This window comes from Neomonachus schauinslandi, chromosome 2 (genome assembly GCF_002201575.2).
Source record: "Neomonachus schauinslandi chromosome 2, ASM220157v2, whole genome shotgun sequence".
NCBI lineage: Eukaryota > Metazoa > Chordata > Mammalia > Carnivora > Phocidae > Neomonachus > Neomonachus schauinslandi.
Window position 1 is genome coordinate 137,059,502 of NC_058404.1, and position 27,470 is coordinate 137,086,971.

At 45.5% G+C, this 27,470-nt stretch overlaps 1 protein-coding gene across 1 annotated transcript in view; it reads left to right on the forward strand.

Moving 5' to 3' along the window:
* SCD5 (stearoyl-CoA desaturase 5) overlaps positions 1-27,470 on the forward strand; it is a 152,002-nt gene that overhangs the window by 61,488 nt on the left and 63,044 nt on the right. Inside the window, exon 2 of the mRNA XM_021702379.1 lies at positions 23,105-23,235. Coding sequence (XP_021558054.1) covers positions 23,105-23,235 — 131 coding nt within the window. The remainder of the gene's footprint in view (positions 1-23,104; positions 23,236-27,470) is intronic.

Genomic DNA, 27,470 nt, shown 5'->3' on the forward strand with positions numbered 1-27,470 from the left:
GTGTGTGTATGTGTGTGTGTATGTGTGTGTGTGTAGAGCCGGACCTGTCATTCTGTCATTTACTCTGTGATTACACCAAGTTGCCTAACCCTCTGTTCACAGTTTTCTCATTTGTAAAATTGCAAGGATATTCATAGTACTTAACTCCTCAGAGGGTTCCTGTGATGATTACGTGTGTTACTAAAATCCTTAGAACAGTGGCTGGTGCAGAGTTACTATGCTTAACCAACATTGGCCGTTTTCATCACCATCATCATCATCGTTCATGTGGATGTACAGGAACCACCACCTCATCTCTTTCCTAGACTGGTGGTAATGAATACAGCATTTCTTTTTCTTTCTTTTTTTTTTTTAAAGATTTTATTATTTATTTATTTGACACAGGGAGAGAGAGCACAAGCAGGGAGAGCAGCAGAGCAAAGGGAGAGGGAGAAGCAGACTCCCTGCTGGGCAGGGAGCCTGACATGGGGCTCGATCCCAGGACCCTGGGGTCATGACCTGAGCCAAAGGCAGACGCTTCACCGACTGAGCCACCCAGGCGCCCTTGAATACAGCATTTCTAACAAGTCCCATGGGCCGCCACCCTGCTTCTTGTCTGGGAACCACACTGAGAACCACTGAGGAAGAAGATCCAGAAGCCCCCCCTTTTCCAGCAACTAGAGCTCCATTTCTCTCCCTGAGCTCTGTCCCTGGGGTCCTTGCACTTGCTAACTTGGCCTGGAGTGGGGGGGACCCAGGGCCTGAGGCCCAGCTTGCCCGGCTAGCAGTAACGCATGGAAGAGCCGCCCCAGAACCGGTCAGCAGGATCTGACCATGAAGTTTCAGCCAGCTGGGGACTCAAGCCAACGAGCAGGCTGGGCCATAAATGTTGAACACATAGGAGGCACCAAAACCCACATGGATGAGTGGCTCCACGAATACACTCAGCAGGTGTCTTGGGAGGTAATAGGAGAGGAGGGAAAAGAATCTTCCTCCTGAGAAGAGGTCCTTTGAGAAAAGATGCAGATGAGGAAGGTAAGTGAGTAGAGGAGGGAGAGAGACCCTAATTTACAACATTTATGGTTGGAAATGTAGAGTTTGTAAGAAGCAAAAGCTGGAGGCGCCTTGGTCTGATCCAGGGTGAGGACAGCTCGCCTCTTCCAAAGTCAAAGGTGATTTTGCTACCAGGGGAGGGAAGGGAATGAGGAGTAGGTTGGCTTGTTTGGGGGCCTTAGCTTTGTGAGGCTGTGAGGTCTGACTTCTCTCCAGCTCACTCTGTCTTAGTGGATAGAGCACTCCCCATCCAGGGCTCCAAACCCTAGAACCCACCCTCATGGAACTGAGCTGCCCGGAAACCCCTGGAAGGCTGTGCATGGGAAGCAGATGAGCTTTGAAAATGAGGCTTCCGCTTCTCGGCTGCAAGGCCAGAGCTGGGATGTGACTCCAAGTCCAGGAGCATGTGCTCCCCTGGATGCGTTCTGTGCTTTTAGCTGCTCTAGGTGCTCCGGTCTCTCACAGCCCCAAGCCCTGTCCTAGAGGCTCACAGCAGGAGTCATGGCCCTGAGGCTGAAAGGCTTTGAGAAAGTTACCCCTGGATTAGGACGCGGGAGGAGGAGTGAGCTGGCACTTTCTCCAGGTGACCTGCTCTGGGCTCTCAGGCCCTGCAGGCTCTTCAGAGCTGTCCTAGCCAGGCTGGGCCCGTGCCAGGCCTCGGCCCAGCAGCTGTGTTCCGCACCTTGGACTCCTGACAGAGGTGAAATATTTGCTGCTGCTGGCTACAAGCAGTTGGCTAGCAAGAGAAGTCACCCAGGGGAATACTGCTCTATCCCCCCACACCCTGCCCCGGATTTTGCGCTCAAGAATGGTAGGCTTGGTGGATCCTCTGCATCTGGATCATGGAGCTGAAAATGAAAATGAAATGAAAGGCTGGGAAAGCAGTGGACCATCCGGATTGGATGAGCATCCCAGGCTGGTAGTCGATGGGTCTGGGGGCCTCCTTGCACCCCAGGCCGGAAGGTTAGACTTGCTTTGGGGAACCTTCCCTAGAAGAAGCAGTATTTCAAGAGCATAAGCTCTTCGTGTACAAGAAGATGGTGGTATATTTAAAATTCTTTCTCTTAAACGTATCCCTTCTGCCCTTCCCACTTCCACGGATTCCAGGAATGTTTACTGTTCCATTGGCAAAGTTTTCTTTGCTCAGCTGCACAGCTGTGTGCTGGTGCTATGGAGGTGGGGGGCATCCAGAGCTGACTCCTGTTCCCCGGGGGCTCACAGGGCAGTTTATCAGACGCTGCATAGATACAAGGCAAGGTGCCTGACCCGGACCCTCTCGAATCCTATCCTGGGGCTCAAGAGCCACCTGCCCAGCCTCCAACTCGGCCGAACCTCCATGCTCCCCAAAATGGCCTTCTTGGTTCTCCCCACCCCTTGAGGTACAGCTCCTCCTCTCTTCCAGGAAACCATGCCTCACCCTCCCAGCCTCAGGCGGATCCCACTGGCTTCTGAGCAGCAGCCGGCTCATCTTCACGGACTTGGCCACTTGTCACTCCTTTGGGATGGATATCGCTTGGCAGCTTGGATTCTTTCATTTCAGTGTTGCAGTTTCCGCTTTTGGAAGGCCAAAGCTGGTTTTTCCACTTATGGGGCGGACTGGTGAGGTCCGGACGACAGAGCTATGGCTCCCTTGGCCCTTCTCCAAGCACTTCTATGCCCTTCTCCCTCCCCTCTGCCTGGGAAATCCCCATTCATTCTCAAATGCCCGGTAAGAAACCACATCCTCTCTGCAGCCTCCTGACTCCTCCAGACAGAGGGACTCACTCCTACCTGCAGCTCTTCATCTCCCTTTGGTTCGCCATCTTGATCCTGGGGCCCGGGGCGCCTGGGCAGCTCAGATGGTTGAGCGTCTGCCTTTGGCTCAGGTCATGACCCCAGGGTCCTGGGATCGAGTCCCACTGTGGGCTCCCTGCTCAGCCAGGGAGTCTGCTTCTCCCTCTCCCCCTGCTTGTGCTCTCTCTGTCTTTCTCTCTCAAATGAATTAAAAAAAAAATCTTGAAAAAAAATCCTGGGGTCCTAAGGGTCTCACTCGCAGAGACGAAATCCCCCTCAGTATTTCTTCCCTGGCCCAGAGCTTCCAGCACTGGTGGGCAAGTTAGATCCCCTTTGGCACCCTCACATTTGTGTTGTGCTAGGGAATAACTGGCTTTATTTTTATTTAAAAGACTGTTTCTCAGAGATGCATGTCTTGGCTTGAGATGTGACCTTTGCAAGTGACCTTTTTGGACAATGGGGATGGAAATAGCCTTCACTCTGGAAGTTGGACCTTCTGTTCTACTGGTTAGAGAAGTGTCTTGAATATGGAAACACGCATTGTAAGTGGGAATAAATGGTGGTTCTCAACCTTGCCTACCCTTTGTAATCACTTGGAGAGCTTTAAAAATACCACAGCTGGGGGCGTCTGGGTGGCTCAGTCAGTTGAGTGTCTGATGGTCTCGGCTCAGGTCATGATCTCATGGGTGGTGGGATGGAGCCCTGCCCAGGGCGGGAGTTTGCTTGAAGATTCTCTCCCTCTGCCCCTCCCCGCACTCTCTCTTTCTCTCTCTCTCTCTTTCTCTAAAATAAATAAATCTTTTAAAAAATAAATAAATAGGTGGGACGCCTGGGTGGCTCAGTTGGTTAAGCAGCTGCCTTCGGCTCAGGTCATGATCCCAGGGTCCTGGGATCGAGTCCCACATCGGGCTCCTTGCTCAGCAGGGAGCCTGCTTCTCCCTCCGCCTGCCTCTCCCCCTGCTTGTGTTCTGTCTCTCTCTCTGACAAATAAATAAATAAAATCTTTAAAAAAATAAAATATAAATAAATAAATAAATAGGGCGCCTGGGTGGCTCAGTTGGTTGGGCGACTGCCTTCGGCTCAGGTCGTGATCCTGGAGTCCCGGGATCGAGTCCCGCATCGGGCTCCCTGCTCGGCAGGGAGTCTGCTTCTCCCTCTGACCCTCCCCCCTCTCATGTGCTTGCTCTCTCTCATTCTCTCTCTCTCAAATAAATAAATAAAATCTTTAAAAAAAATAAATTAAATAAATAAATAAATAAATAAAAATATCACAGCTAGGTCCCACCCCTAGGTCCTGATTTAACTGGTCTGGAGCGTAGCCTGGGCTCCAGAGACTTTTTATTTTATTATGTTATGTTAATCACCATACATTACATCATTAGTTTTTGATGCAGTGTTCCATGATTTATTGTTTTCCTGTAACACCCAGTGCTCCATGCAGTACGTGCCCTCTTTAATACCCATCACTGGGCTAACCCATTCCCCCACCCCCCTCCCCTCTAGAACCCTCAGTTTGTTTTTCAGAGTCCTTCGTCTCTCATGGTTCGTCTCCCCCTCCGATTTCCCCCCTTCATTTTTCCCTTCCTGCTATCTTCTTCTTCTTCTTCTTTTTTAACATATAATGTATTATTTGTTTCAGGGGTACAGGTCTGTGATTCATCAGTCTTACACAATTCACAGCGCTCACCATAGCACATACCTTCCCCAATGTCAGATACTTTTGAAAGCTCTCTAGGTGATTCAGATGTGCCACCCAGCTCGAGAACAGCTGCCCAGCCAAGCCGCCTGATGACTCTCTGCAGGAAGAGGAGACCCTTAATTAGTATCTCTGGGGGACCTGCAATGCCTGGGAAGAATTGTGAGAATTAAAATGTGTTCATTAAAGGGGGGGAAGAAAGGACAGGTAGGCAAAACAAAACCTGTGGAAGTAAAATCAGAATGAGGATGCCTTTTTTTTTTTTTTTTAATCTCTGTGCCCAATGTGGGGCTTTGAACTTATGACCCAGAGTTCAAGAGTCCCATGCTCTACCCACTGAGCCAGCCAGGTGCCCCTGGGATGATGGTTCTTAAATGCCCTATTCTGCTGGACTAGCTGAAGATGGAAAAGAGGCAGAGAAGACAAAGGAGATATATAGTTTTGCTCATTGAAAAGCTGAAGGTCAAAGAGGGGAGTCAGGAAAGCTGGACCTTCCCAGACACAGGGAAACCCTGGTTGGTAAGGGATTTACCTGCAAAACCAGAATGGTTTTGACTGGCTATCCATGGGGATGTCCAAGGAGCAGACAGGAAAAACCATTACTTCTCAAAAGAACCAAAAGGCAACCAAAGCCTGGAGCAGCCCCTGTCTCTGGGAGATGAAAGGAAACCTGTTCACAAGGGCTGGGGGTGCATGGGGGGGACCATAACCCAGGGGAGAGGCTTGTGCCCTCAAAGAGAATGAGGACAAGTGCCTCAGAGCATTTGAAATATATTCAACTCTTGGGCCAGGATATGCAGCTCCAAGGGTGCCATTCTCACGATGCTCTGTATAGATGGCATCCCTTCGTGGAATATTCCAGAGACACTGCAGGTTGTACCTTTGGCAGTCGGGCAGCATTTGGTCTTGTCCACTGCATGCCATTGTTGTACCCAAATGCCCTCATCTCATAGCAGAGCTTGGGGCTTCACTTGAATCCAAGGATGAGGAGTTCAGAATCTGAGGGGTCTGTCTGAGGGAAATCTCTCCCCCTTGGATGTGAACCCAGAGCCTCAAGATGTGAGCTGGGGTGACCCTAACACACCCTGTGTTATACTGTGATGATTGTGAAGAAAAATCGACCCCAGTCCATTAGAGATGGGATAGCCTCCACCCTGTAGGACCAGACTGGCAGCAATGATGGGTGCCCTTCAGAACTTTGCAAATGCAGAGGGAAAAGAAAAGCTGCCCCTTTTTTCCTGGCCAATCAAGCTTGATTTGCTGCAGCTCCTGGGGAAAGGAACAGGATGAGGACGGTTATGTATGTGACGGGAGTATGCTGAGAAGCCTGGGCTTCATTTAGCCTGTTTCAAACTGTGGACTGTAACCTATTAGTGGGTGTGAAACACTTTAGTCTGGTTTGTGACTGACATTAAATAGTAATAAATTAGAAAGTATCAGTGCACTGCACAGACTAAGGATTAAGGATGGTTTCATGAAAATTGTATGTGTTCCATTTGTGTATTTTCTAGGTTGCAGTGTGTAAGATATTTTACTGCAAGTCTATATTAAAGAGGGCACGTATTGAATAGAGCACTGGGTGTTATAAGCAAACAATCATGGAACACTACATCAAAAACTAATGATGTAATGTATGGTGATTAACATAACATAATAAAATAAAATTAAAAAACAAAACAAAACAAAAACAAACCAAACAGCTGCCTCCTTAACAAGCCAAGTAGTAACTCGTCTTTTCTTTTTTTTTTTTCTTTTTTCTTTTTTTAAGATTTATTTATTTACTGGAGAGAAAGAGCGAGAGCGCGCGCACAAGCTAGGGGGAGGGGAAGAGGGAGAGGGAGAGAGAGAATCTCAAGCAGACTCCCCACCGAGCAGGAAGCCCAATGAAAGGCTTGATTTCATGACTCTGAGACCATGACCTGAGCCGAAATCAAGAGTCAGACGCTTGACTGAGCCACCTAGGTGCCCCAGTAACTTGTCTTTCAGTCTAGGGGTCTAGGTAACTCATTTGCCCAGTTGGGAAAACCTATTAGCCTTGTGATAAAAACCCAAGTTGGTTTGGTTTGGTTTGTTTTTTCATAACAAACATGCTGGTAGCAGAAAGTAGTTGCTCGTGTCTCTGAAGAGCCTTCCAGGAGGAGGCTGTCTCCACTTCACTGATGCGGGGCCTCCGGGGCCTCAGAAGCTTAGAGACCATCCCGGTGGCTTTTCTTCGATTCTCTTCTGTGACTCTCCTTGTCACTGGAACTGCTACTCCCCTTAGGTTTGGGCCAAAATCAAATGCCTCTTTGCAGGGCTTGCTTTTCATTAGGTATCATGTCTTAGAATTTTCATGGATGAGCTAAAGCTGTCACGGTAACAAATGGGGGGAAAAGCGCCTATGCTGCCACCCAAAGCTGTCATTTTTGTTTGTTTGGAGAGACAAAAAGGTGCCGTTGAGGTGCAGGGAGGAGTTGATGGCGAAATGAAAATAAAACTCGGATTTTACCTTCAGAAAGTTTATGCTGGCTGACAGGAGCGATAGCTTTCTTGGGGTTTGAATGGAATTCATATACAGGGTTTTATTCTAAACATCAAAAGCCTTTGCCCCTTGAGCCCCTTCAGCCCTGAGGAAAGCCTCCTCACATCATCTACCCGGCATGTGAAATAGAAACATCTATTTATTCATAAAGCTCGGGGAAGTTACTTATTTCAAGCAATAAAATATTCCAAGGTCTCCACACAGATTACAGGAAAACTTTGGCCTCCTTATTGTGGAGCTCTTCTGACTGGGTATTTCTTTTTTGTTGTATTAGGCCTTCAAGAAACGGCTCTTGAATGCTTCCTGATTATTATCCTAAACATGAAGGCATAGTCTGAAATATAAAACAAGATGTGTCCACTGTTTTCTTTGTATGGGAAAGTAGTTACCTTTACTGTGCTCACTAGATACAAATGCCCTCTGTGGTTTCTCTCAGAGGCCGTCAGCTCGGGCCAGGCCGGAGGTAGGCCCCGGGGCCGGAATGTCTGGCTTATCTTCCTGCTGCCACTGGGGACTCCCACTGCCCAGTCACAGTGACAGCGTTGGAAGGATATTGATCCCCTGTGTACTGTGTGTCAGGCACGTGACATTCCTCATCTTTTTTTTTTTTTTAAAGATTTTATTTATTTATTTGAGAGAGAGAATGAGAGAGAGAGAGCATGAGAGGGGGGAGGGTCAGAGGGAGAAGCAGACTCCCTGCCGAGCAGGGAGCCCGATGCGGGACTCGATCCCGGGACTCCAGGATCATGACCTGAGCCGAAGGCAGTCGCTTAACCAACTGAGCCACCCAGGCGCCCACGTGACATTCCTCATCTTTAACCCCAGAAACAATCCTTCCAGATTTGTTTCGTTCTGTCCATTTTACTGATGAGGAGACAGATGCAGAAAGGATCAGAGAAGAACTAAGCATAGCCACATGCATATTTTTTTACATTATTTTTTCGGTCTGACTTTATCTTTCCCACTTATTTTAGGGCCTACTCGTTTGGAGGCAGGGAGGAGAAGTTCATGTATATTTAACCGTCATCACTTTAATGTACCGTAAAGCCAGCACAAAGCAAGCTTTAACCCATGTGTTCTCGTGCTGGCCCTCTGCATTCTAATTCTAAAGTTTGGTCGGTGTATTAATGTGTGATGTACAAAACGATGAGATTTAGCACTTGTGTATTGACTCTCAGTCACATTTGTTTTCCCCAAACACTTAATATGAACATTTCCAAATACAGAGGATTTTTTCTTTTAAGATTGTATTTATTTATTTGAGAGAGAGAGAGCCTGGGCTGGAGAGGTGGGTGGGAAAGGGCAGAGGGAGAGGGAGAAGCAGACTCCCCGCTGAGCAGGGAGCTCCATCAGGACTCGATTCCAGGACCCCAGGATCATGACCTGAGCCGAAGGCAGACACTTAACCGACTGAGCCATCCAGGCGCCTCAAACACAGAGGATTTTATTTTATTTATTTTATTTATTTTTTCAAAGATTTTATTTATTTGAGAGAGAGAGCACAAATGGGGGAAGGGGCAGAGGGAGAGGGAGAAGCAGACACCCCGGGGAGCAGGGAGCCTGACATGGGGCTGGATCCCAGGACCCCGGGATCACGACAGATGCCCCACCAACTGAACCACTCTGGCGCCCCCGGATTTTAAAGAATACTACAGTGAACACCTACATGTCTACTACTCGATTCAACAGTTATTAACATTTTACCATATTTGTTTTAATCTATCTGTAATTTTTTTTTCTCATTTAAAAATAAGTTGCAGATGTTATGGCCCTTTAACCCTAAATAATTCCACATGCATCCCCTAAAAATAAGGACATGATCATAACTTAATAATAATCTGTTATCTGCTTTATATTCAAATTTCTCTTAGTTTTCCTTAAAATACCTTTTATAATAGATTTTGGGGGAACCAGGATTCAGTCAAGCTTATTGCATTGCATTTGAATGTCGTTTGTGCTCGCTGTCTTTAGAACAGACCCTCTACCTTTGACATTGATTTTTTGAAGAGACCAGGTCAGTTTTCGGTAGAATTTTTCACATTTTGGATTATCTGATTGTTTCCCTTTTTTCTCCTGTTTCTTGTAAACTGGGAGCTGGGTCTCAGAGCATATTTAAAGTTAAGCACATTTGGTGAGAAGGCCTCAAGGGTGATGTTATGTGTACTTCATATTTATCACATCAAAAAGCACCTCGTGCCAAGTTCTTCCACTGTTACTGACGCTAAGTTTCATCTCTTGGTAAAGTGCCAGATTCTTCCATGGTAAGATGCGATTTTCCCCTTCACAGTTAGTAAGGGTGCTGCTTTATTTATTTATTTATTTGACAGAGAGAGAGAGAGAGAGAGCACAAGCAGAGGAAGTGGCAGGCAGAGGGAGAAGCAGGTTTCCCGCTGAGCAAGGAGCCCGATGCAGGGCTCGATCCCAGGACCCTGGGATCATGACCTGAGCTGAAGGTAGCCGCTTAACTGACTGAGCCACCCAGGCGCCCCTGGAGGGTGCTGCTTTGACACCAGGGGAATATCCTGCTTCCCAGCAATCCGTTGACCTAATGATTCCAGCTTCTGTATTAGTTCGCAGGGGCTGCCCTCACAAAGTACCACAGACTGGGGGCTTACCCTACAGGAATGTATTATCCCACAGTTCTGGATGGTAGCAGCCTGAAATCAAGGTGACGGCCGGGCTGTGGGGGTGGTGCTGTGAGGGCGGGGCTGCGGGCGATGGGGGCGGGGCTGTGGGGGCGGGGCTGTGAGGGCGGGCTCTGTTCCAGGCCCCTCTCCCCTTGACTTGTAGATGGCTGTCTCCCCATGTCACTTCACATCCTCCTCCCTCTTTCTGGGCCTGTCCACATCTCCTCTTCTTATAAGGACACTGGTCATATTGGATTAGGGCCCACCCTAGTGAACTCCTTTTAACTTGATTCTGTCTATAAAGACCCTATCTCCAAAAGGTCACATTCTGGGGTGCTGGGGGGCGTGTCAGGACTTCAACATAAGAATTTGGGGGGACAGCCCAACCCACAGCAGCATCCATTGATGATTCGTGCTGGAACCCATTGTTTATCAGCGTCTTTATTTGGGTTCTCTGGGAAACGGATTCTGGGAGGCAGATTTGTGTGCTGGTTAATCAGGGACTGTGCTTGGTAACCTCCGTGAGAGACTAGGAGAAGCAGGACCGGGTGGAGAGAGAAACTGAGCTGCACCACAGCTGCAACAGAGGCCTCAGCCGACACTGCAGACAGCTCTGGACCTGGACGGGTCTTCAGGGATATCACAAATTGAGGCAAAGGGCCAGGCCTTTGTGCCCCTTTATGACACAAGCATTGGACACAGGCTGCCACCAGGGAAGGGGAGAGAGCTTGGGCCGGGCAGCTTCCTTCCATGATGGCAGCGCCTGGGGAGAGACTCAGCTGCGAGCTTCCAGGCATCAACAGTGCCAGCAGTTGGGGGAGTGAGGGCCCAGGTCCTATAGGGAAGGTTGAGACAGACACCACAGCATCTGGACAATATGGGATTGCAGAGGGTGACTTTCCCCCAAAGCTACATTTGTTACCTGGCACTTTTTCAGAAAGAAGAGCTTTCCCTCATCAACTAGAAATGAATTATAAGGGCGCCTGGGTGGCTCAGTCCTTAAGCGTCTGCCTTCAGCTCAGGTCATGGTCCCAGGGTCCTGGGATCAAGGCCCACATCAGGCTCCCTGCTCAGCGGGGAGTCCACTTCTCCCTCTCCCACTCCCCCTGCTGTGTTCCCTCTCTAGCTATATCTCTCTTTCTGTCAAATAAAAAAATAAAATCTTAAAAAAAAAAGAAACGAATTATAGAGTTCTTTCTAAAAAGACTGGGAAAATCTTAAATGTTTAAATTTTTCCCTTTAATCACCAACTTTCCAAATAAGGAGTTGATATAATCCAGCTATACTCTGAGTTGCGTGATGACTTCTGCCAATGTGGGCCCCTGCTGCCATAAAAACATTAGAAATTACATTTTACAATGGTGTTGGTCTAAAGATGAATATAACCTAGGCAGCACTCATGATCTTATATACAGTATTCTCTTCATTTGTTCTTCTGAAGGAAATGTACTGTGGGCTTTCAGCACTGTGTCTACTGTACCTAATGGATAAGTTAGTCCGGGTTATGCTCCATCCAGATCAGGGGCCAGGCAGGCAATAAATGAAGAAGGTTGATTCTGAGTGCATTAATGTGCATGGGGAGAGTGGGGGTGACTGTCTAAGGGGAAGGGGCCTTTAGCTCCAGTAGAAAGTGGCCATGCAGGAAAGTGAGGTGGCCTGGTGTCGTTACATCTTTCCATTTTTCAAGAGAAGCCAGAAATAGAGATTTTTATTTAAAAAAAAATTTTTTTTTTTATGATTTTATTTGTCAGAGAGAGAGAGAGAGAGAGCACAAGCAAGGGGAGTGGCAGGCAGAGGTAGAAGCAGGCTCCCCGCTGAGCAGAGAGCCTGATGCGGGACTCCATCCCAGGACCCTGGGACCATGACCTGAGCCGAAGGCAGACACTTAACCTACTGAGCCACCCAGGTGCTCCTGAAATTGTTTATTTTTAATTGTTGGCTCAGTTTTTAAAAAATCCGTGGGCTGATTGTGGCCACAGGGCTGTCAGTTGGAGGAGTTGGTTAGCCATGAGTCTCCCTGGGGAGAGGTTCTGACCTTGACCATACTCAGTACCTTGAAGAAAACCTGGTACATGGAAGGTACTTATCCATGTTTGCTGAGAAACGAATGAATGGATAATTACATTTTGCTAAGGCAACCTATTAAAATTAGGTTGGATTTTATGCATCAAAACCAGAGAAGATCAGAAAACCAGGCCTTGGCTTGTGCTGCAAAGAAAAAAAAAATCTGCCTTGGGGGGCACCTGGGGGCTCAGTTGGTTAAGCGTCTGCCTTCAGGTCATGATCGAGCCCCACACTGGGCTCCCTGCACGTTCAGCTGGGAGTTTGCTTCTCTCTCTCTCTCTCTGTCTCTCTCTCCAAATTAAATAAATCTTAAAAAAAAAAAATCTGTCTTGGGTTATCCACAGCAACTTACAGAGACTTGGCAGGAATAAAAATGTGGGAAGAAAACCCTTGAAACCAGAGTTCATGGACTAGGTCAGGCTGTCTCAATGGTGCAGTCACTAACCAGGCAACCAAAGGAGATTTCTTGGTATCTTGATAGAATGCGGCATTATTAAATTTTTAAATTTTTTTTCCTACTTAAGGCAGACACATTATTGTGGTAAAAAGAATCTTGCAAAGACTGGGTCTTGTCATTTTTCCCTTTGGGGGTCACTGAGTACACCCCACCACCAAACGTTTTTCATCTGTGTCTTTGGCTTGTGGTTGCTAGATGGGGAAGTTGGATCAGAATCCACTGTGTTCGTGCCAAGCCCCAGGGAGGACCTTTCTCTGTTCAAAAGAGTGTGAGGACAATGAGGAGATCTTTGAGGAGAAATGGGGACAGAAAACAGTGCTGCCCAGGGGGCTTTCTGTTGACTTAATACTTTAATTGCCAGCTCTTTTTTTAAAGATTTTATTTAATTATTTGTCAGAGAGAAAGAGCACAAGCAGGGGGAGTGGCAGGCAGAGGGAGAAGCAGACCCCGCTAATTAGGGAGCCAGATGTGGGACTTGATCCCAGGACTCCAGGATCATGACCCGAGCCGAAGGCAGTCACCCAACCGACTGAGCCACCCAGGCATCCCTAATTACCAGCTCTTTTGACTCAGACATAAAGGCAGCGGTGGTGCCTTGGGCTTCTCTTGCCAGAACTTTTCCCCAAAATGCTCCTCCAGGGCTCAGCCCTCTGACCATCAGGGTCTCCCAGTCTTCTTGCTTCATTGCTGAGAAGGCGCCTGCTAACTCCGGCCTAAACTTCCAGGGCCTGGGCTCCAACCACTAGCTGTCTTGATTTCCTTAGAGAAATTGCTTCTTAAGAAAAAGAGATGATCCATAATTACCCAGATAATTCAGACAATGAGGGCAGAAATGATCCTTTTTTTGCCACTTCCCCCAAATTGATCAGTTTGGGTCATGATTTTAATCTTAGTCTTCCTTCGAGGAACCAACATTTTTTTTTTAAAGATTTTATTTATTTATTTGAGAGAGAGAGAATGAGAGAGAGCACATGAGAGGGGGGAGGGTCAGAGGGAGAAGCAGACTCCCCACCGAGCAGGGAGCCCGATGCGGGACTCGATCCAGGGACTCCAGGATCATGACCTGAGCCGAAGGCAGTCGCCTAACCAACTGAGCCCCCCAGGCGCCCCCAACATTTTTTTTTTAAGATGTATTTATTTATTTATTTTTAGAGCGAGAGAGAGCATGAGCGCGCACGAGCTGGGGGAGGGGCAAAAGGAGAGGAGAGAGAATCTTAAGCAGGCTCCCCCCCCAACGCAGAGCCCGACTTCGGGCTGGATCTCACCACCCTGAGATCATGACCTGAGCTGAAATGAAGAGTCAGTTGCTTAACCAACTGAGGCCCTCAGGCATCCTGAAGGACCAACATTTTTGACATTATAGTTTCTCATTTATGGTCAGAGACATTAATGAGCATGTACATAGCTGTAGCAAAATGTACATATGCACACCTCCCTCCCTCCCTCTCTCTCTCACACACACTTACTGCCCAAGAGAAAATCAAAACCAAATAATGAATGAAAAAGTAAATTCAGTATACCCACAGCGCAGTAAATTATCGTCTTTGTGCTCAGTTATCTCTAATTGTAATTTCAATAGTTGTGTTTGATTTTGATCGGTTGACGGAGAGAGGAATGACGGGAGTTATCCTGAGTCATAAACTCTGAGTGAGTTTGCTCTTCCTAAATTCACCTCAGAGAACCTGGGAGGGCTGAGGATCAGGGTAGGAAAAATCTCTGCTGGGACCTGGGGCCTCCTTTCCCCTGAAGACCCAGCTTCCTGGTCACCCAGCCGCAGCCTTGCAAGGGTTACCTTGTGAGAAGAATATGGGGTTTTCAGTAATGCTTATTGAGATATTACTATTTGCTAACTGCTTTATATACATTTCCATTTATGTCACAACTATTCAAGATAGTGTTTTACTTTGTTGGTTCGTTTGCTTCACAGATAAGAGCTGAGACTAAGAAAGAGTAAGATGGTATCCTGCCCCCGCCCCCCCATGCCCCAGCTAGGAAATGGCAGGTGGGCAATTCGGTTACCTGGGCGCCCCCCCCCACCCCGCTTTGTGAAAGGAGCCTGCATCCTCCATGACTTGTTCCAGTGAGCTGTGATTCCCACGCCTCATAAATGATTTCCCCCCTCCCCCGAAAGAAGCTTTGTGTCATGTAAGAGAGAGGAAGAGACTTTGGAGAGTAAGAAGATGGAAAGGAAGTAGGAAGCCACACAGAATAGGGGAAAGATCCAAGTCTAAACTAGCTTGTGTAGTGTTCTTTTTTTTTTTTTTTTTAAGATTTTATTTATATGACAGAGAGAGACACAGTGAGAGAGGGAACACAAGCAGGGGGAGAGGGAGAGGGAGAAGCAGGCTTCCCGCTGAGCAGGGAGCCCAATGCGGGGCTCAATCCCAGGACCCTGGGATCATGACCTGAGCCGAAGGCAGACACTTAACGACTGAGCCACCCACGCACCCCTTGTGTAGTGTTCTTGAACAGTGGTCTCTCAAGGATTTGCTGTGGTGTCATACTGAACAAATACTGAGAGATAGTAAAATAACTTCGAGTTTTGTTTGTTGCATTTTTAGTAAAATGTTAAGCAATTGACAACTCCAAATATAGCTCTTATGTATCTTCTATATGTATTTCTGTGTCTCTCTGTCTATGGGTCTGTTGGCCTTTCCTTAAGTGTCTTCTGCATCTAGGAAGGACTGGAGAGGAGAGAGAGTCATTTACTGGCCAGAGCCCCGAACTGACTTTCAGAGTAGTTGCGCCGGCGAGCGAGGCAGGTATCTGAGAGTGAGCACAGTGTCTTCTCGAATTGCAGCTCCCGCCCCACCCCCAGCTTGCACTGTCCCCAGGAGCCATCACCCTGCTTATTTGCTCTGATTGCAACCTCTCCCCTCCCCTTGGTGAAAGACAATTCTGTGGGTGCTTATCACATCTCCACGCAGGTTGCTGCTGCAGGAGCCCTGCCGCTCACCGCGCTCCCCCGGCTGAGTGCTTAAATATCCCCACTATCCAGGGCCTGAGGGGACAGCCCGAACCATCAAATGGAGCTGCTGGGAGGGGAATGCGAGCAGGACCCGGAGTTCACAAGAAAGGGCAGCCTGGTCTCTCCCATCCCAAGTCGCTTAGCATTTACAAGACCCAAAGCCTCTCAGGATCCAGGGCTCCGAAGAGGGTCAGCCTCCGGGTGGGTTGGTGAGCACGCAGAGGGGCCAGATGGTCTCTTAGAGAGGGTATGCCTCATAGGGCGGGGTTTCTCAGCCCTGGTTGTGCATCCGAATCACCCGTGGAGGGAGAGGCCGGCTCTCCCAGCCCTCATCTGGGATTCATTCTGTTCTGTGGGCCCCAGCATCTAAGTGCCCAGCTGACTGCAATGCGCAGCCAGGGCTGAGAACCACCGCATCAGGAGAAAGAGCCGGGGGCTGGACTGATCTAGTGTTTGGGCGCTAGCTCTGTCCTGAGGTCCCAAGGCATTTACTTAACGCTCTGGGCCTCAGTTTTGCACCTTTGTAAAACTGGGGTTATAACATGTACTTCATAGGAGTAAAACAATAAAATTGGGTATATTGGTAGTGATGGTCTGTGGCAGACATCCAGTGTGAGTAGACTCCCTTTTCCAGCCCCCCTTCTGACACTCTGTTAGGCAGTGCTGTGCATTTGTTTTTTTATTTTATTTATTTATTTAAGAAGATTTTATTTATTTATTTATTTGACAGAGAGAGAGAGAGCGTGCACAAGCAGGGGAAGCGGCAGAGGGAGAGGGAGAAGGCTCCATGCTGAGCAGGGAGCCCAATGCAGGGCTCGATCCCAGGAACCCGGGATCATGACCTGAGCCGAAGGCAGCCACTCAACGCTCAACCGACTGAACCACCCAGGCATCCCATTTGTTTTTTAAAGAGGAATTTTATCGTGGGTTGGTTTAAGAAATCAAGGGAACAAAATTCCTTTTGCACTCTGTTCCCAAATATCTATCTTTTCATCTGATCACTGCTGTAATAGGGGTTGTAATGATCTTATGTATGCAAAATATTTGAAGGTGGCCAAAGGAAGGTTGTTTTAAAAAGTATTAGAGGGAGTTATATAGCAAAATATTAACAGGGAATGATCTGGGGTGCTTGACTGTTTTTGCCCCTCTACTCTCCATGCATTTTCTAAATAACGCCATGCTTAAAGCCCTTTAATAGTTTCCCTTGGCCTCAGCACAACATCCAGTCACCTTGGTGCACCTCCAACACCTTTTGACTGGCCCTCCGTTTAAGGCTCTTGAACCTCTTTTTGACCTCCCCTTCCCTTTTCACCCTGGGCTTCAAACACACACTTTTTAAAAATTGTGGTAAAATATACATAACAAAATTTATTATTTTAACCATTTTTAAGTGTGCAGTTGTGTGGGATCACCTACATTCACAATGTTGTGCAACCACCACGACTATCCATCTCCAGAACTTTTTCATCATCCCAAACTGAAACTCTGTACCCATTGAACAACTCATTTCCCCTTACCTCCATCCCCTAGTAACTCCTATCCTACTTCCTGTCTCTATGAATTTGCCTCTTCTAGGTACCTCACGTAAGTGGTATTAAACAATATTTGTCCTTTTGTGTCTGGTTGATTTCACTTAGCATAATGTTTTCAAAGTTCATCCATGTTCTGTAGCGTGGGTCAGAATTCCATTCCACTTGATGGTCAAATAAGATTCCATTGTATGTACACCACATTTTGTTTATCCATCCATCTGTTCATGGACATTGGGTGTTTTCACCCTTTGGCGATTGTGAATAATGCTGCTAGGAACATGGGTGAATTAGTATCTGTTTGAGTCCCTGCTTTTAATTCTTTGGGGCTATATACCCAGAAGTGGAATCCTGGATCACATGATAATTCTATGTTTAACTTTTTGAGGAACCACCCAACTTTGCCATGGTGGCTGCATCATTTTTCATTCCCACTAGCAATTCACAAGGGTTCCAATTTCTCCACATCCATGCCAGCACTTATTTTCCGTTTGTTTTTGTTTTGTTCTAGTAGCCCTCTGAGTGGGTGTGAGGTGGTCAGAGACAGACTTCTTATCAGATCCCCTTCTCTAGCCCAGGTCTTCCCACGTGTGGGTCCCTCTGTCTGAATCTTGCCTCCTCCTCATACTTTAGGGGTTAGCTTAATTCTTGCTTCCACTGCGAACTCTTCTCCAGTCCCCCAAACTAAATTATCCCCCTTTTATTTATTTATTTATTTATTTATTCATTTATTTATTTTTTAGTAATCTCTACGCCGAGTGTGGGGTTTGAAATCATGACCCTGAGATCAAGAGTCACATGCTCTTCCAACTGAGCCAGCCAGATGCCCCTAAATTATCCCCCTTTTAATCTCTCGTATATGATGCTGTTTGTCTCCTCTGCAGCACTTGCTGTAATTTATAATTATATAGAAAATAATTTACTTTTCAAACTCTTATCAACTCAAGGAGACAAAGGCCCGTATTTGTGTGGTCACCGTGAGGACCCAGTTCCAAGCTCAGTGCATGGTTTATAATAGGTGCTCAATAAACTGTCTCATGAATCCTTGGGTTGTCTGGTGCTCCAAGGCAAGCTGAGGCAGAATTGGATTCAGAATGATGGTGAGGGCATTCTTGGAAGTGAACTTGCCAATTGGTAAAGGCAAAACACAAAACAAGAGTCTTAACTTTCAGCTTATGTTTTGAGCTGACTAAAAGGACATGATGCACTCGGGCTCCTCTCCTCCCATTACAATTCAGGCAACCCCGAAGGGTCAAGCAGCCCGCAGAGGTAGGTGTTGAATGTGGGCTCTTCCTGCCTTAGATTGCCACCTGGCTGCATCACTTTCTGTCTAATTGCCTTTGTCTATAAGATGGAAATCATACTATCCACACCTAGACTTGAGGTGAGTATTCAAAGAGTTACTATGTATACATTTTTTACGATTTATTTATTTATTTGAGAGAGAGAACATGAGCAGGGGGAGGGGCAGAGGGAGAGAGAGAATCTCAAGCCGACTCTTCACTGAGCGTGGAACTGTATGCAGGGCTCAATCCCATGACTCATGAGATCATGACCCATGAGATCATGACTTGAGCCAAAATCATGAGTCAGACGCTTAACCGACTGAGCCACCCAGGCGCCCCTGTATAAATTGTTTAGAACAGGGCCTGGTACATAGAGAGCTCTTGGTCAATAGTAGCTATTACTATTATTTAGTAGCTTTCACTCTAGAGATAGAGGAAAATAGATAATACACACAGTTAAAGAATTCTGCTAATTGCTTCTTCTGTCTAGTGCTCACAGATGGGTCTCAAAGGGAGCTGTCCATCTCTTCCTCTGACAGGTCCAGAATTAAGGGAGTTTTAATTTTTGGTTCTTAACATCTCTCTAGGACTGTTCTCTGGTTGTGTGGTCCAGAGGGAGTCACTACAATAATTCTCTAAACATTGCTCCAATTGAGGACCAAGATAGATGGAAGGCTTGACCTTCCATCATGAAAATTAAAGGGACTATGGATTCTTCCTCTTTTGTTGCTGGCAGCTAGAGCTGAGCTTGTGATCCACGCATGGACAGATAGGTGCTTCTGCCTTGGAATCTTGGGTCCTGATAGATTCAGGCATAGGTGAAGGGTCAAATAGAGGCTCTTCTTGGCAGCTGTGGAAGACTTAAGGGACCACAGTATGACATGAGTTTCCAGTGGTGCCAAGAGTCCAGGAGTGATGATGTCTATGATGGTATCCTAGGCAAATGGTTGCTTTTTGTTTGTTTTGTTCTGTTCTGTTTTGTGACATGCCTATTTTATTTTACATTGAGAAAATGTACATAATAACAAAGTCTAATAGGAATTCAGTAATAGTTTTTTTAGTGACTGCTTTATTGAGTTATAAACTCATAACATACAATTCATCTATTTGAAGTGTATAATTCATTGGTTTTTAGTACATTCATGGAATTGTGCAACCATTACCAAAATCAGTTTTAGAACATTTTTATCACACTTCACACCAAATCCCTGTACCCATTAGCAGTCATTTTCCACTCCCCTTCCTGCCCTCCCTGTCCCTTGCAACATGAATCTACTTTCTGTCCCTATAGATAACAAATTGTTCTTAAACCAGGATTTAAACTATACCTTCCTTCCCTTGAGGTAAAGTTCCTACTAAAGTCTTGCATTTTTTAACCATTGTGGCAGAACAAATCAACCCCAAATTTAGCAGCTTAAGGCAACATACATTTATTTTCTCACAGTTTTTGTAAAGCAGGAATCCAGGTACTGCTGGAGCTGGGTCCTCTGTTCCAGGATCTCTCACAAGGCAGCAGTGTGTTGACCTGGGCTCCTGTCTTATCTGAAAGCTTAACTGAGGAAGGATCTGCTTCCAAGCTCACTTACACTGTTGTTGGCAAGACTCAGTTCCTTGAGGATTATTGGACTGAAGTCTCATTTCCTCACTGGTTGTTGGCTAGAGGCCACCCTCACTTCCTTGCTACATGGGCCATTCCAATACAACAGCTTACTTCATCAAAGCCAACACAAGAGAGAATCTGCTAACAAAACAGAAATCACAATCTTTTGTAACCTAATCATAAAACTGACATTCCCTCAACATTGCTATATTCTTTGGTTAGAAGCAAGTTACTAAAGGGGAAGAAATTACACAAGGCCATGAATACCAGGAGGCAGGAGGCCCTGGGGCCATCTTGGAGGCTCTGCACCAAAACTGTCCTACAACCCTTCCATGAGATCTGTAGGCTGTTTAGTACCTTTCTAATACATTTCTTTTTTGGGTTGAGCTAACCAGAATTGGTGACTCTTGTTTGCATCCAGACCAATATATGTGTTTGTTGCTTACTATTCTGTGATTTTGTGATTCTGCTTTCTATTGATCTAGCTCCTTAATCTGCAAGGTATAAGCTATTTGATAAAATTATTAACACTGCTTGTTACTCCTTTTCCCCCCAAAGGACTACTTTCCTCTACTTATCAATTCTGTATCTGAATAATCCACTGTCTCAGAGCCAACTAGCGAACATCCATCTGAAAACTAGTTTGGATATTAATCTCCACAAAGATCATAGAAGAGAGGTTAAGAACCTCTCAAATTAGCCCTATCAAAATAGGAAGACTGAGTCCTATTAATAGAACAGCCTCATATTCAGGCCAGGGTTTTTGTAGTTTGTCCTCATTTGGGCTACAGCCAGAAGGTTGCTTTCTTCCTTAGAGGTTCTGCAGAATTTTAGTATCAGAAATCCAGAGCAAACTAGCTTTGGCAAGAAAAGGGGATTTGTTGGCTCACATAACTAGGAGAAATACTGGGAGGCTCACAGGATCAAAAAAAACTGTAGAACTCTGGGGGCTGCAACCAGTGGGCCAGGGCAGGCAGCTCTCCTCCTAGCTCTTGTTGGCATCTCCACCATCTTCATGTCTCATTTTCTTGGCCTCATTCTCTACTATTGCAATCATGCTTTGGTATGTAACCTTTAGTCTTTGAACCAGAAGGGAGAGAAGGGTTGGGTCAAGTGTTTACTCCCAAGCCCAGGAAGATGGGGTACTACGCTAGGCCAGGCTTGGGTTACATGTCCACATTCCTGTTGCCAGAAGAAGGACCATGCAAAACCAATAGCCACTACTGCCCAGGGCAGACCAACCATGTAAGTGATCCCTGAAATCCTGGAGATCCCAAACAGGACAAGACAATGCCATCATCTGTGATAAGGCCCTGTCTGGGAACCGTACATTGAACAGATTCTTTTTTGGCCAATGTTTTTCATGGATTCTTGGAATTCATTTTATTGCAGCCAAGGTTCAGTGTCTTAATCCACTGGAGAAATAGGGTCACATTGAAATTTTCCATTACAGATTTCACTTGTTCCCTAACTACTTGACAGTTGGAAAAAATCATAGGTAGAGACATGGAGGCCAGGGATAACATGGAAAATAGCTGTCCAGGGGCGCCTGGGTGGCTCAGTTGGTTAAGCGACTGCCTTCGGCTCAGGTCATGATCCTGGAGTCCCAGGATCGAGTCCCACATTGGGCTCCCTGCTCAGCAAGGAGTCTGCTTCTCCCTCTGACCCTCCTCTCTCTCATGCTCTCTGTCTCTCATTCTCTCTCTCTCAAATAAATAAAATATTTAAAAAAAAAGAAAATAGCTGTCCATTTCATAGACTCACGACCAAGGTTAAATTATAATAACAAGAGACCAGAGCTTTTTATATACTGTTACTTTCTGTGATTTATGGGCAGATTGTTTTTTGTTTTTAACCTTTCAAGTAAGGAATGATTTGTCAAGTTCATGAAAACCACATGTATTCAGAGACTCATTAATCTTAGAGCCAAGGGCAAGTCTCACTTTTAGACCCATATAAATATGGATTGAGATCAAGATCAGTTGGACTTGACTTTTGGGAGATGTAATATGGTTCTACCTTCAGTGTATATTGACACTGAAGTTACCCTGGTAATTCTTCCAAAGAAGTGCTATAGTGGGCTCCCGAAAAACTCCTCTTGTCCTGGTACCACTCACAATTGTTCAGCGATGTACTCACATCTGATCACTTGTTCTTTGCCAGCTCTTTATAGAGGGCCCTGTATGTGCTAAGTGCTAGAAGGAATTGTGCAGGATAATCTGTCTGATCCTACCTACTTATAGCTTGGTTTAGAGTTCTCCACCCAAGTAAGGAAGAAGCTCACTTTTAAGTTTAGATTAGGATCTAATATTAAGGATGATGGTGGGATGTAGAGAAGTAAAGATAAAACTTACCTGGTGTCTCTTAGAGGCATAGTGGAGTGTAGAGGTTAGGAGCTCGGTTCTTGGTTCAGACAGACTAGGGTTTGACTCTTAGCAAAGACACCTCCTAGCTTTGTGACACTGGGAAATTAGTTAACTTCTTTCAGCGTTGGTTTTCTCATCTATAAAATGGGGCTGATAATAATATAAACCCTATAGGATTGTTTGATGTGTTTTTAATAAGATAATCTAAGGACGACATTTAGCCTTGTGTGGGCATATTGCTGTAAAAGCACTAGAGTAGTTGTAATCATCTCAGGAATCGTGATTTTGGGGGTATCCTGTGTGTCCCCTTTATACCATACTTTTATAACCTCTCCCAAGTCTTCATACAAAAAGCAATCCACCGCCACCACGTGGGGGCAGTATGGGGTCTCTTGGCAGAGACTTTGGAATTAGGTCAACTCGGGTTTATATGCAGGATTTAACTCTCAGAGATCCAGTTTCTCAACTGTAAAGTGAGACAATACTATGTGTTGCGAGGCTTAAAAATAATATATTTAAGTGGGTGGCAGATCATACGCTCCACTTAAGCTGGCTTTAAAAAAATTCCCCACCTGGCCATCTTCGCCATCCCAGGTCCTAGTGATGGTGTAAGTGGGGCTCTTTAGAAAGCAAATCTCAGTTGTCCCTGCCATCAGTTTTCTTTTCATTCTTACTGGTCCTGAGCCAGACTTCACTGCTTTTAGGTCTGGCCTGATTTCATTCAAACCAGTGCCTACGCAGCCATAATAATGGCAGTGCCATTTAGAAATATGGTCTTCGTATAACACTCTTGCTGGCACGGGTGCCAGTTACGAGGCAACATAGAAATCAATCTCAGCTCTACAGAGAGTGGGCACGTAAGACTGAGTTACACATACACACTAATGTGATTATGACTTTGCATCAAGACTGTCAAGGAACATTACCAAATAAAAGATTTGTTGGATAGAGAAAAAATTATGTTCAAAGGTCAACATTCCTTGAGGAAAGTTCTCTCCACGTCTGCCTGGTACTGGAAAATTACAAATCAATAAAAGGGCTGCATTTCCCCAAGTTATCAATTCTTCCTTCATGCTGCAGATTCTTCTCCTAACACCATTTCCCATGGATCCCTATGCAGAAGAGAAAAAAGCCTGTAGAAGCTTGGTGACATTTGCTGACATTCTCCCTGCTTGTGTCTTGCAGCCTACTTCTGCTTCCTCCTGACTGCTCTGGGTGTGACAGCTGGTGCTCATCGCTTGTGGAGCCACAGGTCCTACAAAGCCAAGCTGCCTCTGAGGATATTTCTGGCTGCTGCCAACTCCATGGCTTTCCAGGTGGGGATGGAGGGTCCCCTCTGCCTTGTGACCCAGCACAGATGGCACTGTAGGAGAAGGCACGGGCCTGCTTCCCATGGAGGTCATTCCTTCCCCCCATTCCAGCCTCAGGGCTCAGGTCCCCAAGCATTCCCTCTCTGTCCCAAATTTTTGTCTCATTGTAGCTTTAGATATGGTAAAATGTCCCCCAGGGGCTTTGTACCTTTGTACCCCTAAGAATACTAAACCACAGAGGAGGAAAGAGATACCTCCACCCAAAGCCCATGCCCTGAAACCCTCAACAACTGTCCAGCTCTAACCAGGGTGAAGTTCTGTGCTGAGCATGCTATCTGCATATTGCATTTGACCCTCACAGTAACCGCATGAGCTAGGTGTTGTATGTGTCCTCATTTTCCAGATGAGGAACTAAGGTTTAATGAAGTTAAAGAACTTGACAAATTATATGGCTAAAAGTGGTACATCCAAGATAAGGAAATGCAGGTCTGACTCTAAAGCCATTGCTCCTAGAAAACATAACCCGGGGGTCACCCTATAAGTTTGTGGTAGAGGCCTATTGAAGATGGTGCTGGAAGACAGGATTTGAGTCTTACTCTGATGGTTGCTGGCTGTGAATCACTTACTCACCTCCAGTTTCTTCATCTGTAAAAAGCAGAATATGACTTCACTCCCATAGTTGTTATGAAGTCATTGAAAGTTGCAGGGAACTATAAAAATGTAACAGAGGGTCATCACTGCACTAGGATTGGGCCGTATCCTTTAGGACTCTTCTAGTAGTAGAACATGCCCCACCAGCTTGGGCACTTTCTGAGCTGCTGGATTTTGAGTTGATTATGGATTTCTGTTTCCCCTGTTCCTCATCTGATCCAGGTAGGGTGGGTGGGAACAACGTGCTTTCAAAGTTTCTGCTGATATATGAATGCAGATGATTCCAGGCCCCACGCATTTTCACCCATTGGGGAGAGATGGTGATTCTCAAAACTGCTTTAGGGTCCAGGGAGATAGGCAACCCAGGAGCCTATCTGTGACTCTCAAATGTGCAAGTCACTTGGCCACCTCTGCAGTGGGCCTCCCATCCCTATAAGACAGCCTGACCCTGAGCATTTCTCCAAGTTGCTCTCATGTCTAAGGACTCATTTCCCCATTTCCCTCCCACAGTTCAAGCCTTCATAAAGCACGTAGGGTATAACACAATAGATTGCTCAGGGAACACAACTCATATTATGGAGTCTACTGGTTATAATTCAAGCACAGTTGGGAGTTAGTACCAGGGGCCTAGGGAAAAAGCTATTGTGCACAAAAGAGTAGTTGGCAGCTTCTCGGTTTTATGTTTTTTTCTTCACCATTGGCAATACTAACTAAACCACACTTTACTTTGACTTCAGTCATCTTAATTCAGTGTTGTGCTTTGTTTGTCATAACAATGAGTTATGATAATGATAATTTAGAAACTCATTGACCTCGGTCTTAGATGCTATTTAGGACTTAAGTTGGTAATTTTCATTTGTTTTGTTTGAGCAATTTATTATTTCTAGCCTTCAATTACCCTCTCATGATGCGGTTATAAAGCACCTCTATTATTAAATTTTTTTTCCAACACAAATAACTTGAAACTGAGAACATAAAATTCTTATTTCTGTTTTCCCAAGGAAGCTATTTATTTACAACTCAATTTTCGATAACCTAAGTTTCCTTAGCATAACATGACAGAACAGAACATCACACTGTGATTGTAACTTTACTTTGGGGAGAAAGTACATTGCAGAGGGAAGTACCCAGGTCCTGGAATAAATTCTTGGCTCTGCCATTGGCTAGATGTGGGTCTTTGTGCGAGTCTCTCTTCCCTTCTATGCAAAGGTAGAGGGAAATAAATGATATTTACCTCACAGGGTTGTTGGAAGGATGAAATAATGACTAAAAAGTGCCCAGCTTATAGTTGTACTCAGTGAATATTGTTATTGTCCCCCCTCTTTATGAGAATTGGCATACTGTCTCATTCATTTCTGTGTTTTGGTGCCTATCATGTCAAAGGCACTCAATGGTAGCTTGTTAAAGAAATGAGAAATTGAATGAATAGTTTTAAAAAGTATTTTTAGAAATCATCACATTTGAACGATGCATACTTCTTTCAGGCCCACATTTGTGGTGGATTTTTTTTTCATTCATTTAACAAATGTTTATTGAGCACCTACTATATGCCAGGCACTGAGCTAGGCACAGTGGGTATACTGATTAACAAACACAGTTACAATCCTTGCCTTCATCCAGCCTTCTATCTAGTGGAATATTAGAATTCCTACAATTTCCCAGTGGAAATGTCAGTACTTCATGGGTCTGGGGTTTATAACAATGTCACGTAGACCTAGGTGGGAGATATCTGTAAGATCAGCATCTAGCCAGCTTCCACATGGTGCATAACTGTGTCAGTGGGAAAGAATACAGTCAATCTAGACCACTTGACCCTGGGGAGAGAACAACCTGGGAAAGTAAAAATGTGCTGTGACATGTCCATCCAGGGTACAGACCTGCAACCCCGATTTAATGCAGAGTCATTGGTTTAGTTTCCCTTGGATGTCCTTGTGGGTTTTTAAAGATCATTTCAAGGGTTCTCCTGTGCTTTTCTTGATCAGAATGGTCATGCCTTTGGCCAAAATAGACAAGTCATGCCATGGTTGTCTGTATTTGAAGATGAGCAAGATTTTTGCTAGAAGCTGCAAATGAGATCTTCAAGAACAATCTTCTTAACATTGGGGCTTAAACATTTGAAATTCCCTCTTCTCTTTCTTCTGCAGAGGGAAGGGGCAGGGCAATAGTGGGAAAGATGGGGGCTTTTCAGCCTGAAAAGATGATGATGGGCCAGGAATGCTAGACAAGGAGCTATGATAATCCTCTGTCCCTTACATTCAGCAGAGACCCCCTGAGTTCCTCTCTGGCCCATTCTCCTTCCTGATCAGCACAATGCAAGTCAACCTAAATGTGGCTTACAAACTCCTTATAATTTTCTTCTAGTCAAATACGGACTCAGGTGAGATATTCTTGCCATCCAGTGGTCTCCAAGAGTTCAGTTTTCACAAGCAGTAGCCGGACTTTGGATTTGTGCTCTCACACTCATGCACACATCCCTTCTGGCTGCAGCTGGGTCTCATGAACTCAGTCCAAAAGCACCTGTTAGATGCTGCAGCCTCCTCTCTGCCTGCCCACATTTCTCATCAGATCCTGGTACAGAGGCTTTGGATTTTGACCTGGACGGGAGTTTAAGGGATTTAGTCTAAATCCTCTCATTTTGCAATGAAGGGTAAAGAGAGGCCCAGAGAATGTCTGACTTGTGAAAGGTCACACAGCTACTCAGTGGATAGACCAGACTGAAACCTGTCTCCTGACCCTCAGGCTGGGGATCCTTTAGGCTCACCCATGGATGTTCTTGTGTGATATCCAACAGTGTGATCTGTGAACAACTTATAATTGGCTCTTGTTTTTTTAATCCACTGTGACATCCTGTCCTTTAATTGGTGTATTTAAACTATTCACACTTAAAGTGATTACTGATATAGTTGGATTAACATCTACCATGTTTGTGTTTGTTATTCATTGCCCTTGTTCTTTGTACCTTTTTTCATCTTCCCTGGTTTTAACTGCACATTTTACACGATGCTATTTTCTCTTCCCTTTTAGCATATCAACTATACTTCTTCTTACGGTTATGTAGTGGTTGCCCTAGAATTTGCAATATACATTTAGAACTAATCCAAATCCACTTTCAAATAACATTATAGCACTTCCCATTAGTGCAACAACCTTATAACGGAGCATTCCCAATTCCTCCTTCCTGTCCCCTATTTCATTGCTGTCATTAAGCTATAATCACTGAATACATTGTTGCTCTTATTATTCTGAACAAACTGCTGTCTGTTAGATCGATTAAGAATAAGAAAAATTGAAGGGGGTGCCTGGATGGTTCGGTCAGTTGAGCATCCGATTCTTGGTTTCAGCTCAGGTGGTGAGATCAAGCCCTGCCTTGGGTTCTGTGCTCGGTGCAGAGTCTGCTTGAGATTCTCCACCTCCGCCCCTCACCCCCACCCCCTGCCTGCACGTGTGTGCACTCTCTCTCTAAAATAAATAAAATCTTTAAAAAAAAAAAGAATAAGAAAAACTGAAGATTTTATTTTATTTTCATTTATTCATACTCTAATGCTCTTCTTTTTTTTTAAAGATTTTATTTATTTATTTGACACACAGAG